The following is a 14,688-nucleotide window of genomic DNA, read 5'->3' on the forward strand; positions in this document are numbered from 1 at the left end:
GTGAGTCACTGCATGTGTCCCTGGGGGCGCAGAGAGCAAGACTGTGAGAGAAGTTACTGTTTCTGTTCCACAAACACAAACGACAAGGTCCCGACCTTCAAGCTCCTTTGTTTCTATTAAAGCGGTGGTTCTTGATCTTTTTAGGGTGAATGCCCCCATGTCTCCCCGCCACCCCCACCGGATGTTTTCACTCACTAAGGCCATCATTTAACCACATTAGTGTTTTACCATTTGCTATAAGCCAACAGATGCCAAATAATGTGACTGTTCCAAAAAATAATGTTATATTAGCTGACTTCTCATTTCACATATAATAATACTATCAACGGGTTGATCACAATATGAATCAGAACAGAAGAACTGAAGAAGATGATCACAACAGACAACAGTTTCTCGTTACTGTCACAAACACAAAACCATTCTCACTGACCTGGCTGTGTTTCTCAGAGATGTCTGGTCAAACTCCAAGACAACGAATTCCTCCATCTCCGTGGGCTTAAACTCTGTTAGAATAAACTTTAGAATGTCAGAACAGGCTGCAGCTGTAACATTCTCTCTCTCACATTCAACTTCAGCAACACTACAAACATCAACATGTATACAGCTTTTACTGCACATCATGGGTTTTATTTACTTTGTATAAGGAAAATAATAGATGTCAAACAGAAAAGGGGAAATTACTGCTGTTCCTCCCTTCATCATTTTATTTTTGTGAAGTTAAGCACTTTATTTGAACATGCACATTTTTCACATTTTATTTTCTCTTATTTTGAAATGCAGCCCTACTTTTATTTAGTAACTGAGAGAACATTATACATATATGTTCATTTCTATCTTACGTGACAATAAATATTGTCAAAAAGTTTTTGAATTGTCCTGAATTCATTTGATTTGACAGTCAGGTATTGATTACATGCAGATGTTGATACAACCGCTGGGCTACTTAAATATATATCACACTAAACAGTTAAACATTATGATCGTCTGGACCTTTGCTTCAAGAAATATCCTCTAACTGGACCTCTTTAAATTTTAGTTGAACACCCAGCACTGGGCAGAACCAATGGGCACAACTAGTGGTAGTATTAAGTTTTTTAGTTGGTCTTCTGCCCTTTTTGACCACATTATTCAACAATACAAAGTTAGTTTCTCCACTATGAAAGCATTTCCCCTCATTATTTCAACCCTGTGCACGTTCACAGCTCCACTACCACACCTGCTCCCACCTTCAGCATCCAAACGTCCTATTTCTGTCTGCAGTGGGCTGCTGTGTTTTATTTCAGAGTACTGCGGCTAAAACTCTTATGTCTGCATATGACAGGATGCCTACTTGTGCTTTTCCTTCTTTGGCTGCTGCATGGCATCCACAGTGTCCTCGGTTCTCCAGTCATAGATATGAGGTGCAGCAGGAAGTAGAAGTTGGTGAAGCAGGGCCTGTGGTCCATGTGTGGAGGCCATGCAAAGGCAGACAAGCATAAGACCGATGAATGCATGGCTGAAAATTAACACCGCCTTGAATCTGGCACCTACAGTGGTCCACATCCTGACGCCGTTTCCTGCTGCCTCACTGGATGCAGGTGCATTCTTTACGCATTCTTCAGGTAAAAAGGAGGCAGCAGGTTCATGCCAGCGATGCTTCACGTTGCCTGTTCTGCGTCGCATTAGTCCAGGTGGTTCCTTGGGTTCGGTTTTCAGGGGCAGGTGTAACCGGTCGCCTTTGAGTCTCTATGCTGTCCTCTTAGTCCTCGCCAGTCCCTCTGGTAACCGGCCGTGCTGCGTTGTGTTTGCTTGGGACACATGGACCGACACATTTGCTATTCAACGGGGCCCTTTATTGCTGGTCACAGAGGAAAAAAACATAGAACAGATGGCCTCCAGTGAATGCTCAGCTCGCTCCTCTTTCCACTCGACACCGTGCAGGAAAGAGCGTGGAAGAGATGCGCAGGGTGATAATATACAAACTATTATACATAACTTGGACATACCTGGTCACAGAGGAAAAAAACATACAACAGATTGCCTCCAGTGAATGCTCAGCTCGCTCCTAAACAAAAGCACACAACAAGTTTACCCATAAAAGTAAAGTAGTCACAAATGGATGGAGCACTCACCTCTTTCCACTCGACTCCATGCAGGAAAGAGAGCGGAAGAGGTGCTCGACCCCTCTTTATACCCGGCTACCAACAAAGAAAAGCATGGCTCAGCTGTGAGCCCTAGTGGAGTGGAGGTTTCCCTGACCAGGCATGTGAATTAACTTGCACATGAACCAAAACGTTTTGTGTAATGATTACATCCCGGTTACATTTTGTGTAATTATTATATCCCGGTTACACAGGCATGGAGGTACAGCGTCCGACCCTTCGGCCTGTTGTTGTCACCTTGCATGTTCACAACGTGCATGGATGCTGCTTTTGAGCGTCTGCGTCAAGGGGGCATCCGGGTGTACTTTGGGCAACTGGCTGACATGCGCTCCATCAAAGAACCGGGCGTCACGCGTAATCGGTGCTGGTCCATTTAATTTCGCTGCAGTATCTGGGTCATGGTGAGTGTGTCCGATGCAGAGGAGGAGCGCAGTGCATCAGTGGATGAGTTTCACGCGGGTCACTGTCGGTGGCGCAGTGCCAGAGGTTCCTGGGTTTTACGGCTGCTGGCAATAACGTGCTTGAACTCAGCGGAGGACTGTGTGTTCTGGCATAATGTAGTCAACTAGTTCCGGGTTTGTTCATACAACAGTTTATACTGGGTGTATAAATATTTGATTTAGTTCCCGTTTGCCTTTAATTCAAATAATGAGCCTACAGACATCAGACTCTTTCTCCTACACTCTCTGCCTCCTACTACGCCACACGCACACCAAAAGGCAGCTGTGTTATCTAACACGTTCTGACAAGACCTTCTCCAGATGGTATTGGCAGCAGCAGCTTTATGAAAAGCTCCACAGGGAAGTAAGTGAAGACATTTTATAGTGGGAAAGAACTCTAATTATTGGTTGAATGCAAAGCTACAATCTGGGTCATGTGAGCGAGTCGGATCTCTCCCACACTGGACCCAGTTCAGCTGGTGAAGTTTCCCAGTCCTCAGTGGTTGAGTCACCGCTGCTCAAGACCAGATTAAACACAGCACAAACGTTAAAAAGAAATGAATAAACTTTAATAAACAGTTACATAAAGTGATTGCATGATTGTGCAGCATTAGGCAGAAACACAGGCTTCTACAAAAATATAAACCTGAGACAGATGAAAACTGATGCAGCTAGATCTCCTCACCAGAAACAATCAACCTCCCTGAGCATAACACTGACATTCAAGCATTAAAAAAAAAATCTTTAAAACATTAAAGATGGCACAGGCATTGTTTTAGTGCATTGATTCTGCATCTTATAAAAAAAAAACAAACATCACAGCTACTCTCAATGTTCACGGCACAAATGGCTGCGGGTATAAAACTCTACCGACTCAAAATCCCAATCATTCCTCAGACCCTGAGCAAAGCTGGGTCGCAAATCTGACCTGACAGTAAGAGGTAAAATGATCACTGTGTACATGGACGTACAGACAGAAACAGAGGACTGTGCCTTTACCTCTGGACATATTTATCTGAAATCATCGAACACGGAGACTCTCTCCCTCTCAGGCACAAACCTCACGGCTTGAAGAGAAGAGGCTTCATCTTGACGAAGGTAAAGTTGTAGACCTGTGGCAGACCTTGGTGGCTGATGTTGCTGAATTTATTCCATTCAAATGGCCAGAGTCCATCCTGAGTGGTCGGCCCGTTTATTGCCTCGGCGCAGAAGTCCCCAGCCATTTGGAAATCTGTCACCTGGATGAAGACCGAGACAGGAACGTGGGAAAATCTGAGCATCTCTGTGACCTCTGTTGAAACAAGACGACTATGTAGTAACAAGGAACTACCTTGGTGTCGTAGCAGCCTGCTGGCAGCGGACTCGTTGGCTTCAGGTCATCACGGCAGCAAATGGACTTGCACGGGTCGCCTTTGGAATATGGATCCTTCTTGTAGTCTGAAAACAAGCACAGAACATGTAACTGTAAATGGCTTCTGGAAAATGATGGTGACAGACTTAACAAGTGCAACTTTATTTACAATGTGGGCTCAGATTTATTTGACTGAAGCAAAGATTCAAGACTATCCGATGGGAGCTGCACAACTAGTGGGCGGTGCTCTCAAACCACAACGGGGTCAATGTGTTAAAGGTATTACTGTGCTTTTAGCTGTTTGATCAGTGTGACATCAGAGCTGCTTTCACAGTTGGGGAACAAAGCTGAGAAATCAAACTTATGGAAACATAAGAAATGCAGATTCCAGCTGATACCGGGAGCCAGCGAGTCGTATAAACTACCAAAGTGAGACGCAGCCACACACCATTGAACCTCATGATGTGCTTCAAGGAGTCCAGGTCCTTGACGCCACCCTGGTCACGGCGGAAGATCTTGGCTCTGGGACACAGATCATAGGAGAAGTCGTTTCCAAACTCCTTCCACATTTCTTTATAACCGCTCAGTGTGTAGATATTCTGGTGAAAGGGGACGTTGTAGGACGGCCAGTAGCCTGTGGTAAGCAGACGCATAACAAGAGATCAAATCTGCAAACATAATAGGAAACACAACAAAAGATGTGTTGTTACCTCTGCGCAGAGCCTGTGTCTGGTCGGAGTACTCCACCAGGCCGGGGATCTGCTCCACCACAGTCAGAGCGCCGTCGTCCACGCTGTGGCCCAGCTTCACTTTGCTCCTGTCCAGCACCATGTACTGGTTGTTGTAGGTCCCTACAACAGTGGAGGGTGGTGATGGAGGGTAGAGGAGAGGTGGTGAAAAAGTAACACAGCAGAAACACTGCATTATTATAGTGTCTGTACTCAATATGGCCAAGTACTTGTACTGAAGAGAGTGGTACTGGTACAACCCCAGTATTTACTCCTATCATACAGAATAAGCTGGAACCGGGCCAGGTGCTATACAAATGCAGCTGCTCTCACCAGAGTTGTACTTAGAGAAGGTTTTGGCCCAGTCCTCCCCGGTGCGTGCCAGACTGTGAGCCAGCCGGACCCTCTGCCACGCCAGCAGGCTGCTGGGCGTGATCTGGTCAAAGAGGGAGAAGTTGAAGACATTGTTGGTCGTCTGGGTCATCATCAAACCACTGCCCAACAGGTAGAAGTCATCCAGCGACACCAGGAAACCTGTAGGAGCCCAGAGAAGGAGCAGTGGCTCAGTAACTCCACTGATATCATCACTTCTGACAAAAAGTCAGGAAGCAACTTGCCATAAGGTTCTTCTGTGCTCTGGACTTTACTGGTTACGTGGAGTGACAGTAGCTGCGAAAAGATAAACCTTCACCGCTGTCTTGTAACCTCAGATCTCTGGGGCCGACTTACCAGGGTAGCTGCTGAAGGACAGTTTCCCAGTGGCAGCGTGGGGCTCCATGACACGGAAATCCCAGTATTTGTAGACCCGCATCGTGGCGGCATACGTGTACCAGCTGGAGTGTGCAAAGAGGAGGTTCTCGAAGCCAGGAAGCATCTGAAGAGCAGCACAGAAGTTTCCAAACAGCCACACCGTGTATGGTGAAGACGCTAGTCATTAGGGTGTGCTATGAAGGTATACAGGAAATGGAATGATGCTTTTTGATGGCACTGCAATTCACTGGTCTCTTTGCATGTAATAAAAAGATCTGATTAAGCTGAACCCTTCTCTCTCACAAGTTTTTCCACAACACTAAGGCCTGTTTCCCCAAATAAAGACATATTTACGGTAACAAGTCAAGTGTGTGGGAGAACTTTACACGGTGAATGAAAGTAACAGTTCTCATTCTGGTGTGGGTGTTAAAATGGTCACAGAGGAGAGATGTGCACTTTCCTAGATGACATTCTCCATATGCAAAGAAGCTTTAAAAGGAAAAAAAAACCAAAAGGTCTATCTTAGCACAAATGTAAATCACCTGATTACAGCTGCATATCTTTTCTTTAGTGCTGCTGTGTGCACTCCTTATGTGAAGGCCTTACACTCTGACCAGGGCACAGTTTGACCTCTGACCTTAATGAGCGCAGAGCAGTGTCCCATCCCAGGGAGGCTGAAGTTTCGGAGCAGGCGGCTGGAGTCGGGGACCAAGGCTGGGATCAGATCCAGCAGGTCTCCCACTGCGCTCAGGAACTGGATGGCAAACAGGGGCAGCGGCTACGGGAAGGACACCAGATAAACAGCTGTTAGTCTGAACATGAAAGTGAAGAGTGAGACAGACACCATCCAAAAATAAGTCTTCTGCAAAACTGATAAACTCATGAACTGAGGAAGAAAAATGATTCCAAATGAATGAAACCATGAACTAATTTCACACTTTTCATACCAAGTGTGCACAATTCAAGCTGCAGTTTGACTTTGTGTCCCTACAACAGTCTCTATCTGACATTAAACTGGTGCTAAAAGCAAATAAATCTGATAAATATAGGGCCTACTACTCACAGAGCATACACCACTGACAGTCTGTAGCTAATATTGGAAATTTTACTTAGAATAATATAATAAAACTGGCACCAGATGAAACCAGATGACTCCTCTATAGCACTCTGACGACGGCTCTGTGCTGAAACACATTGGCCTTTGGTCTTTACATTAAAGTTGCTCTAAACACTGCAGGTGTTGCTGGACTTTTTGTTTTCCAGTTTGCGTTTCCCTTGTTGTGCACCTTGACAGTGGGTGAAGCTGTGCCAGATTAAACTGGATCATAAACAAACCTTTAAAAATATGCAGCATCTGCTTTCATATCTGCAAAAGTGATGCATGCTCACAGGTTTGGAGGTTCCTCATTTCAAATCAGAACTCGGTGGAGGCACATCTGTTTTATCTATGTACATGTCTGAAATCAAATTTAGCAGTTATTTATTTTTTATTTCCCCACAGTTTAATGAACTTCTTCTTATTGTTCTTGTGGGACATTTGTGCACAAGCACCTTCTTTGCATGTACCAGACAACAGTCACTCCATCAGCCTGTATTTTAAACACAGGTAAAAATGCTGATCTAAGGAAGTCGTACCTTGCTCCCCTGTCGCTTGGCCCAGTCGGCCACTCCAGCCTGCAGTCCGTCCATCTGGGCCATGATGAAGCCTGCGTGTCTCCACAGAGGATCCGAGCTCTTGTTCAGTTTCACCTGCTCTCTGACCCATGAATCCTGCTTCCTACAAACAGTGAGTCACTGGTTACTGTACTCATTAATCAGTATAGTGATTTACTGTAAAACAGCCAAAACAGTGAGCTCATAATGAAAAGCTCAGCAGATACAGTTAATAAACTGACTGAGGAATCATACGTGAAATACGACTGACTTAAAAGCTTTAAATCCAAAGTAATCGATCCATCACAAACAGATTAAGATGTCCTCTTTCTGCTGAATTTTACAGTACGACCATCGTCATGACTGAACTAAACCAAGCTGTGGTCTGATCAAGAGCAGCCAAACACCATCACAGACACAAGTGGCATGATCGGGGAGACGTGCTGGGTGTAGCCTGAGCTAAACATCTGAGAAGGTGATGTGAAAGTTATTGACTCTGGCTGAACTGTGTGTGACTGCACTGCTGCTGCTGCTGCGGTGGTGGTTTTAGTTTTTACAAGAAAAAGAGAAGAGACTCACGCCATGAAACTCTGAACCAGGTCGAGGATCTTTGGACTGGAGATGAGCTGTGGATACATGTTGGTGTAGTGGTCCATAATCTGCCTGGGGGGAGAGTTAGTGTGAAAGCTGCATGAATGGATTCAGAACAACAAAAACACAGTATATGGATTAGGATTTGATTAGTCGGATGGTTTTCACAGCCTTATGAAACTGTACTGTCAGTCTTTACTTAGTTGTTACAGATGATTGAAGCTTTTCTTATCTTTCTCATGTGACAGCAGGTCATCATCTGACTCGTCTATGGACTACAGTGGTCACTGTTCAGTGTTGTGGAAATCAATAAAGAGGCTTTCAAGTGATCGTTTGTGGGGTTTGTTAAGCAAATCAGACAATAGTACAAGAGCAATACCAGTATCTTGATCAAGAGGTCACACACTCAGTGCAAAGAGTCAGCGAGTGACAAAGGAGAGAAGTAACAGTCAGGTTGTGTGCAACACTGATCGGCCATCACCCCGCTCGCTGGAACCAATCGCAAATGTGTCTTAGCTATGTGGCCATCATAGGTAGCTTTCCAAAGTTAGGCGGCTGGGCCCAGTTGGGCTGTGTACGCAACAGGCTACATGTGGCAGAAGAGACTGTGTGTGTATATGCAGGGACTGAATCTGTGTGGGGGGTCTGGAAGGCACGTGAACTGTCTGGGAGAATAGTGAAACACAAGGTTAAACAGTACAAATACACAGATAACATGTGTTACATTCAACATACTGACCAACCAGTTTGATTACCGATGTTTGAGGGACGTGACTGGACAGACACAAAACGTCTTGTGAAATGAACTTACCGGGCAGTGAGGAAGCCCTCCAGGTAGCCGGCCAGGAAGAAGGTCATCTCGTCAGTCTCGGGGGTCTTTCCGTAGCCGGCTCGGATCTCAAGCACGCTCCAGCCTGTACTGGACAGGGTGTCATTCAGATACCCGTATGCATCGCCCTCCACCTCCAGAACCCCCTCCTTCAGCTGGACGACCTTCTGCTGGGCGTCCCAGTAAACCGTGGCTGCTGTCATGTCTGGGAGGAACCCACCACAGAAACAAAACTAAATGGCTTTAAATGAACTGCTACACAACAGTCAGGCAGACTGCCTGTTGTAAAGGACAGTGAAGTTAGTTATGGCACTGACTCCCAGAAAAACAACTGGACCCCCTCTGTGCAGTAAATCTAACAGACTAACACAGTAAGTGCTTTTTAAGCTGATCCTGGCACATACCAGCCGTACTGAGAGTACTGGTGCAGGTCCACCAAACACTGTGGTTTCAATGTTTTTACTGGCTGACTGACAGATGATGGTCACAAGACAGGAGGAGGTGAAATCTCATCTCATAGCTCTTCTTTCTTTTATTGATGTTTCTTAATCGTCTTATATTAGATTCACGGATATAAACGAAAGTGAAAACATTTCTGTGAGAGGAGCCATCGGGAGTTTGGGGATTACCCCATGAACAACAAATCCGACTCAAACTCTTCAGCACATCATAAATCACAACAACTGATAGAGAGTAAGCACATATTTATATAAAACAGTATGCACGCTCACAACCAATCACCGCTTGCTAAATCCTGGTAAATAAGGGCCACTAGATCCATAAAATTGCGGTTAACTCCACATATAATCGACCTACTTACTGTCTGCTGAGGCGAAGGTGGCAACCACACTGAACCAAAGTAAGACATACAGCCTCTTTACTAAAAGCATGGCTGTGTAAAAACAGTTAAAAGCTAAAACTAGTGCAGAACAGAGACACGGATCTGTCAGAAGTGACTCAGGCGAAGAGGAAACCAGTTGTTATGTGGCGAAGGGAAAGCCCGAGGCTACAGGAGCGCTTCCTGATTGGCTGCGCACCGGTGGAAAGGGAACAATGTGCGGTGGCACATGCGGCCTTTGGGAGCAAACAGGGCGGTACTGCTACAACATGTAGCCAGGCGTAACGTAAAATAATTTCAGCACACGTTAGGGTCCAATGGAAGCAAAACACAGCCACCCCAGATGGGACTCGAACCCACAATCCCTGGCTTAGGAGGCCAGTGCCTTATCCATTAGGCCACTGGGGCCTTACAGACGAGAAGCCTTATCACGTGACATTTTGAAGCTATACAAGTGAAAACATTATATGACAACGTCTAGCATGGCTTTATTTTCATATAATTTAACTTTAATTAAGTTATCAGGCAGGATATTTAACAAAACAATGTAAAATCTTATTAAAAAGGGTCAAATTGTTCGTGTAACATTAAGGTAAACTTAAAAAATGTAATTAAAAAATGTCCCTCGTAGGCCACACATTGGTTTTTTTTAAATTAATAGTACAAAATAACCGCTACTTAGGTCACTGGAAGGTTCATATAGTTAACACACTTCCAATTAACTCGACTAATTTCAGCTAATATGCTGCAGTTGTTTATGAACCAGCGTGTGTACGTGAAAAATAACAGCACACCCAGTAGGTCCCTCTTCTACATCGCAGTTATTCCAAAACAAACAAAAAAACTTTTTTAAATTTAACACAGGACCTGTAGTGCACTCACTGACTGCACAAGTGTGATCTGATGTGATGCTGCCCCCTAGTGGCGGCATCAAGCAAATCCCGGTAGAAAACCATGAAATCCACAAAATGATGGGACACACAAGAATCATTACATTCATTTTAGTACAGAATCAGTCTCTCATTAAAACATCCAAATACATTAACATATAAATAAAGTGGGAATGACGAGAAAATCACACCACAGCCTTTCTCTTTGTGTTTACTTATTTACATGTAGTGTTTGCATTTTTCAGTCCATCTCCGCAGCAAAGGAAAACTGTGTGAAGCTCCTGATCAGCAACAGGCTGGAAAACAGGGAAGTGAGCTACGTGGGCCAGCGTTATAAGTTACAAGAAAATAACACATTTTAACTTGGAGCATTCAGTGATGAGTAGAGAAAACAGACTGAAATGACCTCAGCTAAAAAAAACACTTTGGTGTTAAAGCGTCACACAGCTGGACACTGTGGTAAATACAGGTTTTCCCTTATTAAACAACTAAGAAGGAAAACAGCCAGCGGACAGAGGTGTGTCACAGCTGCAGTCACTATCTTGCTTCAGGTTTGTGTCTTCATCCATTAGGTTCCAGTTTTTTGTTGGGATCAGGAGAAAAGTTCATTGGTGACATAAAGGAACGTTTTAGGAAGCCGAACAAATCACTGCCCAAAATGCAACAGGTTTTCTGGCCAGGAAAATAAAATAAGAATAGCTTTAATTAATTCACAATATGCACATTAAAACAGACCAATCATTAAACTAAGAGCTAAGAAGGCACAAGTCATACGCACGTAGGTCCCACGCTTCGGCACTCAGGTTAAAATAAACTCATCCTCTGTTACGAGTTGTGAAGTGGTTTTTGGTAAAACGATACAATAAAATAATCACAAAGCAGTTGATTCTAAAGTAAAGAAAACTTCACCAATAGACCAACAAACAGCAGCTGCTCCCAGTAGGTTTCACCACAGTGACAACAGTGTTCACCTCCACTCTCACTGTCTCTCATTCGTCATCGACCAGCTTCTCAGCTCCGTTCTCTGCCTGTCGGCCTGTGCTGCTTCCTCCTCCCTCCTCCTCCTCCTCCTCCTCCCCCCCCTCTTCAGTGTAGGAGAACGACTGGCTGCTGTAGTTGATCATGGTGCGGGACAGGTCCACCTCGATGGGGAAGACGTCCGCCTCCTTCAGAACGCTGTAGCACTCGTCGTAGTATCGGGACATGCCGGAGACGAAGCGCTGCAGCTGGAAAACAATGTCCTGGACTGCAGATGAAGAAGAGGGAATAAAAGAGTGGGTGCTGATGTTAATAAATGAAGGCGAGCTGGGCACTGAAAAACCAAAAAGTTAACGAGAAGATGAGGGTCACAGATGCACAGAAGTGATTTTGTCAGTGTTTCTGCTCCATATCTTTATTTCTCTCTGTCTGTGCTTTTTGCTGAGAAAATCCTCATAATGTCTTACAAATTTCCAGTTACAATCAAAACATCATGACCTCTAATGGTGTGTCAATATGAAAATGTCACACTATGACTGTCTTGGCAAAGATTAGGTCTGTATATGACATTATCTCAATTATCACTGATACAAGGTGAAAATCTAACACCGTTAAAATAAACTTTACATAGAAACTATATTGTACTTGGTGACCTGTCTCTCATTTGTGAATCTCAGCTTCACCACTAGTGTCCTGTTTTAAATATCAGTTGGAAATGTGAGCAAAAACCTGATTTATTGAGTTTAGATCTATAACCTCACACATCCCAGCACAGACGGACATTTGATCAAACAACATGTGGGGAATGGATGAGAGACACTGTCCCATTCATGCCAGGTGGAGACGCACCAGACGTACGGTTCCAGTTTACACCTGACAGAACGAGTTAGTGGAGCAAACAGCTGAGAACAAACAAACCGTGTTTCTGATCCAGCAGCTCTATCTTCTCCAGAACGTCCTTCCTCATTTTGGCGAAGCGTGCACGCGCCTCCTGCCGACACCGCAGCACCAGACGATACTCGTAGTTACCGGTGCTGACGCGATACAGAGGCTCTCCCATGGCCTGCAGGAAGAAGCACATTACTGTCTGCACACACAGCTGCTGGGCTCAGTCAGGGTTCTGCAGCTCTGTCAGTTTAATGGTATCAGCTCTAAAATATACCTGGTTCATCACATGGTAACTGTCAGTAACATCCAGCGTCTGCACAGTGAAAGTCGCCATGGACACATGACAGGAAATACACAGGGATTTGTGCTTTGAGCCTGAACCGTCACACTTCACACAACTTTGATTTTTACAGCTGAAATCTGGGAGAGCTGAAGAACAATGTGCTCAACCAACGACACATGGGGGCAGCTGTGGAGTGCACAACCACAGTCTACGTCCAGAGCACAAAAAAAAAAGCCTCATGCACCTAAAACTATCAGACAATGTTTCCTTTTTTCATCCAATACAGAAATTTTATTATGTAGTTTTATTCCATCTACAGCAGCTGGAGACTGTGTTTTTAGAATTTAACAACTGATCCACATTAATATTTGTTTACTTGTAAAATCTGTGTGATTTATATAGACAGAGTTTTGTGAATGTATGTAGAGTTTTGTTTTTGGTGGTTAAACTTATTGGACTGAACGCTGTCCTGAGCCCTGTGAGGCTTCAGAGGCAGCTCTGATTTCACCTGTTGGCCACGAGCTGACGGACACTCTGTGCTGCTGAGAAGTCAAATGGACTCAAACATGGAACTGAAGAAGGCAGAGGTGTAACATCTGTGCTGATGTGCGACAGCCTGAACTAACCAACAGGAAACGTCAGTGATTTGAATGTGTGAACCTTCTGTTCTGTGCTTTGGATGACAACTGAAATCTGGACTCATCTGAACACGACTGAGCAGTTTGAACAGGTCCGATACGGTCAGTGTTTAAAAAGAAATGATACTTTCAAATGCTTTTCTTTGTGCTTAAGCTTTGAAAAAAAAGCAGATGTCCAAGTACTTTTTCTTTTGCTCAGTAACTTATCACTTCAGGAGACTAATCTGATGTGCTGCTAGAGAAGAAGAGGTAAAAGCAACAGTCTTCTGTTGGCAGCCTGTAAGTCTCTCTGTTACACTGCTGTAACTCCTCATAGTAGAATTCTAACGGCTACTCACAATACTGCTGTATTCTTCATCATCCATTTCCTTCACCTTCAGGCAGTACGACTGAAACACACAAAGAACCGTGTACTGTTAATCAGCTGACTGATGGCGAACCTGAGGTGAAACAGGACAACAGGAGGCCGCGGCCGTACCAGGTATTCGAACTTCACATCCAGGTACTTGCGTATGGTGAGCTTCGTGTCTGGAATGGCCTTGTGAAGGTACGTGTTCAGGTCATGGAGCATCTGCACAGCGAGATCAGAGATGCCTTAACAGGTTTGATCAAATATAACGGAACCAACAAGGTAATGGGAGCGCACTACAAGTACATGTTAAATTAGGTAAAAGGAAAAAACATTGAACAGTGAACATTTAAAGTCCCTTGCATTTTCTTTATCTCGTTTCCTTCGTTTGTTGCAGATCTTGACTTAAAACTCGTTTTTTTATTTCAGACTGTATGAAAGCAAAGGCAGATCAGTGCATCAATATAAAAGGTATTAAATGCAAGAAAATATTTTGATTAACTTTCTCACTATTCCCACATCAACCATGACACCGACATCATCCTACATAATCAACATCTCTTATACAAACACCATTTGAATGCACTTTCTCTACGTTGCCAAAGTCACATGGAGACAGATTAGTAGAAATATGCTGAACATAAACACCCACGTTTTTGTCTTTGTGCACTTTCAGTGTGATAAATACTCCAATCTGAATCTGAACTCACAGGTTTGATGGTCTTCAGTAGCTTAATGCCGTACTTCTCAATGCTGCGATGAGCATCAGCGAACTTCACAAAGGCCTCGCTGGCGGCAGCCTGAGGCTCTCGCACACCGATGACAGAGAAGACATCTCCAAACGCTGAAACAGCACAAACACAGCCAGATACATTAGACACTGAAATACATTCAGATCCATTAAATCAGCTTTTTCTTTTTAAAAATTCCATGTCAAAGGTAAAAAGGTGCCATTTAGTAAAAATGTAGTTCTATCAGTTCTGACTGTGATCAGAGTACCAGACCTCTGTGAGTCTGCGACAGCTCAAAGAAGGCTCGCAGCAGCATCTTCGTGTGCTCCATCAGTCCTACGAGCAAACACACGAGTGGTGAGACAGAAACAGGTCGCCCTCCACATGGCCTCGCCTTAACACAGCCACTTCAGTCTGATTAACTGTTACCAAATCAAAAACATCACTACACATAAACCACTGGGCCAACCTTCTGACAGAATACATCACATTAGAGAAAATGGAGTTTACTCACAAGAATAGTTTATGAGCTTTTTATGACACATGGAACCCATTTTTAACATATTTCAACTTGAATCAAACACCTGGGGCTGAGGCCACGCACATTCCC

The 14,688-nt window shown here is 44.2% G+C and overlaps 3 protein-coding genes and 1 non-coding gene across 6 annotated transcripts in view; all 4 read right to left on the minus strand.

Annotated features, from left to right (window-relative positions):
• LOC109952650 (tumor necrosis factor receptor superfamily member 13C-like) overlaps positions 1-2,139 on the minus strand; it is a 9,109-nt gene extending 6,970 nt beyond the window's left edge. Inside the window, exons 1-3 of one of the 3 annotated variants that reach the window (XM_020587830.1) lie at positions 2,112-2,139; positions 1,331-1,837; positions 431-503 (exon numbers count right to left, since the gene is read on the minus strand). The gene's annotated coding sequence lies outside the window, so the exon portion shown is untranslated. The other 2 variants (XM_020587831.1, XM_020587832.1) reach the window with 2 other exon arrangements.
• A 1,025-nt stretch (positions 2,140-3,164) lies between these two features.
• Positions 3,165-9,569, minus strand: plbd1a (phospholipase B domain containing 1a). Its single transcript, XM_020587829.1, has 11 exons — positions 9,304-9,569; positions 8,466-8,688; positions 7,643-7,726; positions 7,046-7,187; positions 6,048-6,188; positions 5,390-5,534; positions 4,994-5,194; positions 4,643-4,783; positions 4,381-4,566; positions 3,912-4,018; positions 3,165-3,819 (listed from the first exon to the last, which is right to left on the minus strand). The coding sequence occupies exons 1-11, from the start codon at positions 9,371-9,373 to the stop codon at positions 3,643-3,645; spliced, it is 1,617 nt and encodes a 538-aa protein (XP_020443485.1). The 5' UTR covers positions 9,374-9,569; the 3' UTR covers positions 3,165-3,642.
• Positions 9,570-9,656: 87 nt separating this feature from the next.
• trnar-ccu (transfer RNA arginine (anticodon CCU)) lies at positions 9,657-9,729 on the minus strand. The gene has a single exon. It is a non-coding gene; the product is annotated as a tRNA-Arg (tRNA).
• A 154-nt stretch (positions 9,730-9,883) lies between these two features.
• On the minus strand, positions 9,884-14,485 carry pick1 (protein interacting with prkca 1; the record flags this gene model as incomplete). The annotated part of the gene is made up of 6 exons (XM_020587825.1): positions 9,884-11,457; positions 12,108-12,252; positions 13,337-13,387; positions 13,477-13,569; positions 14,058-14,191; positions 14,352-14,485. Coding segments are annotated over 6 exons (814 nt in total), but the record flags the coding sequence as incomplete, so codon positions are not given.
• Between the last annotated feature and the right edge of the window lie 203 nt (positions 14,486-14,688).

Source organism: Monopterus albus, unplaced genomic scaffold (assembly GCF_001952655.1).
Source record: "Monopterus albus unplaced genomic scaffold, M_albus_1.0 scaffold483.1, whole genome shotgun sequence".
Classification (NCBI taxonomy): domain Eukaryota; kingdom Metazoa; phylum Chordata; class Actinopteri; order Synbranchiformes; family Synbranchidae; genus Monopterus; species Monopterus albus.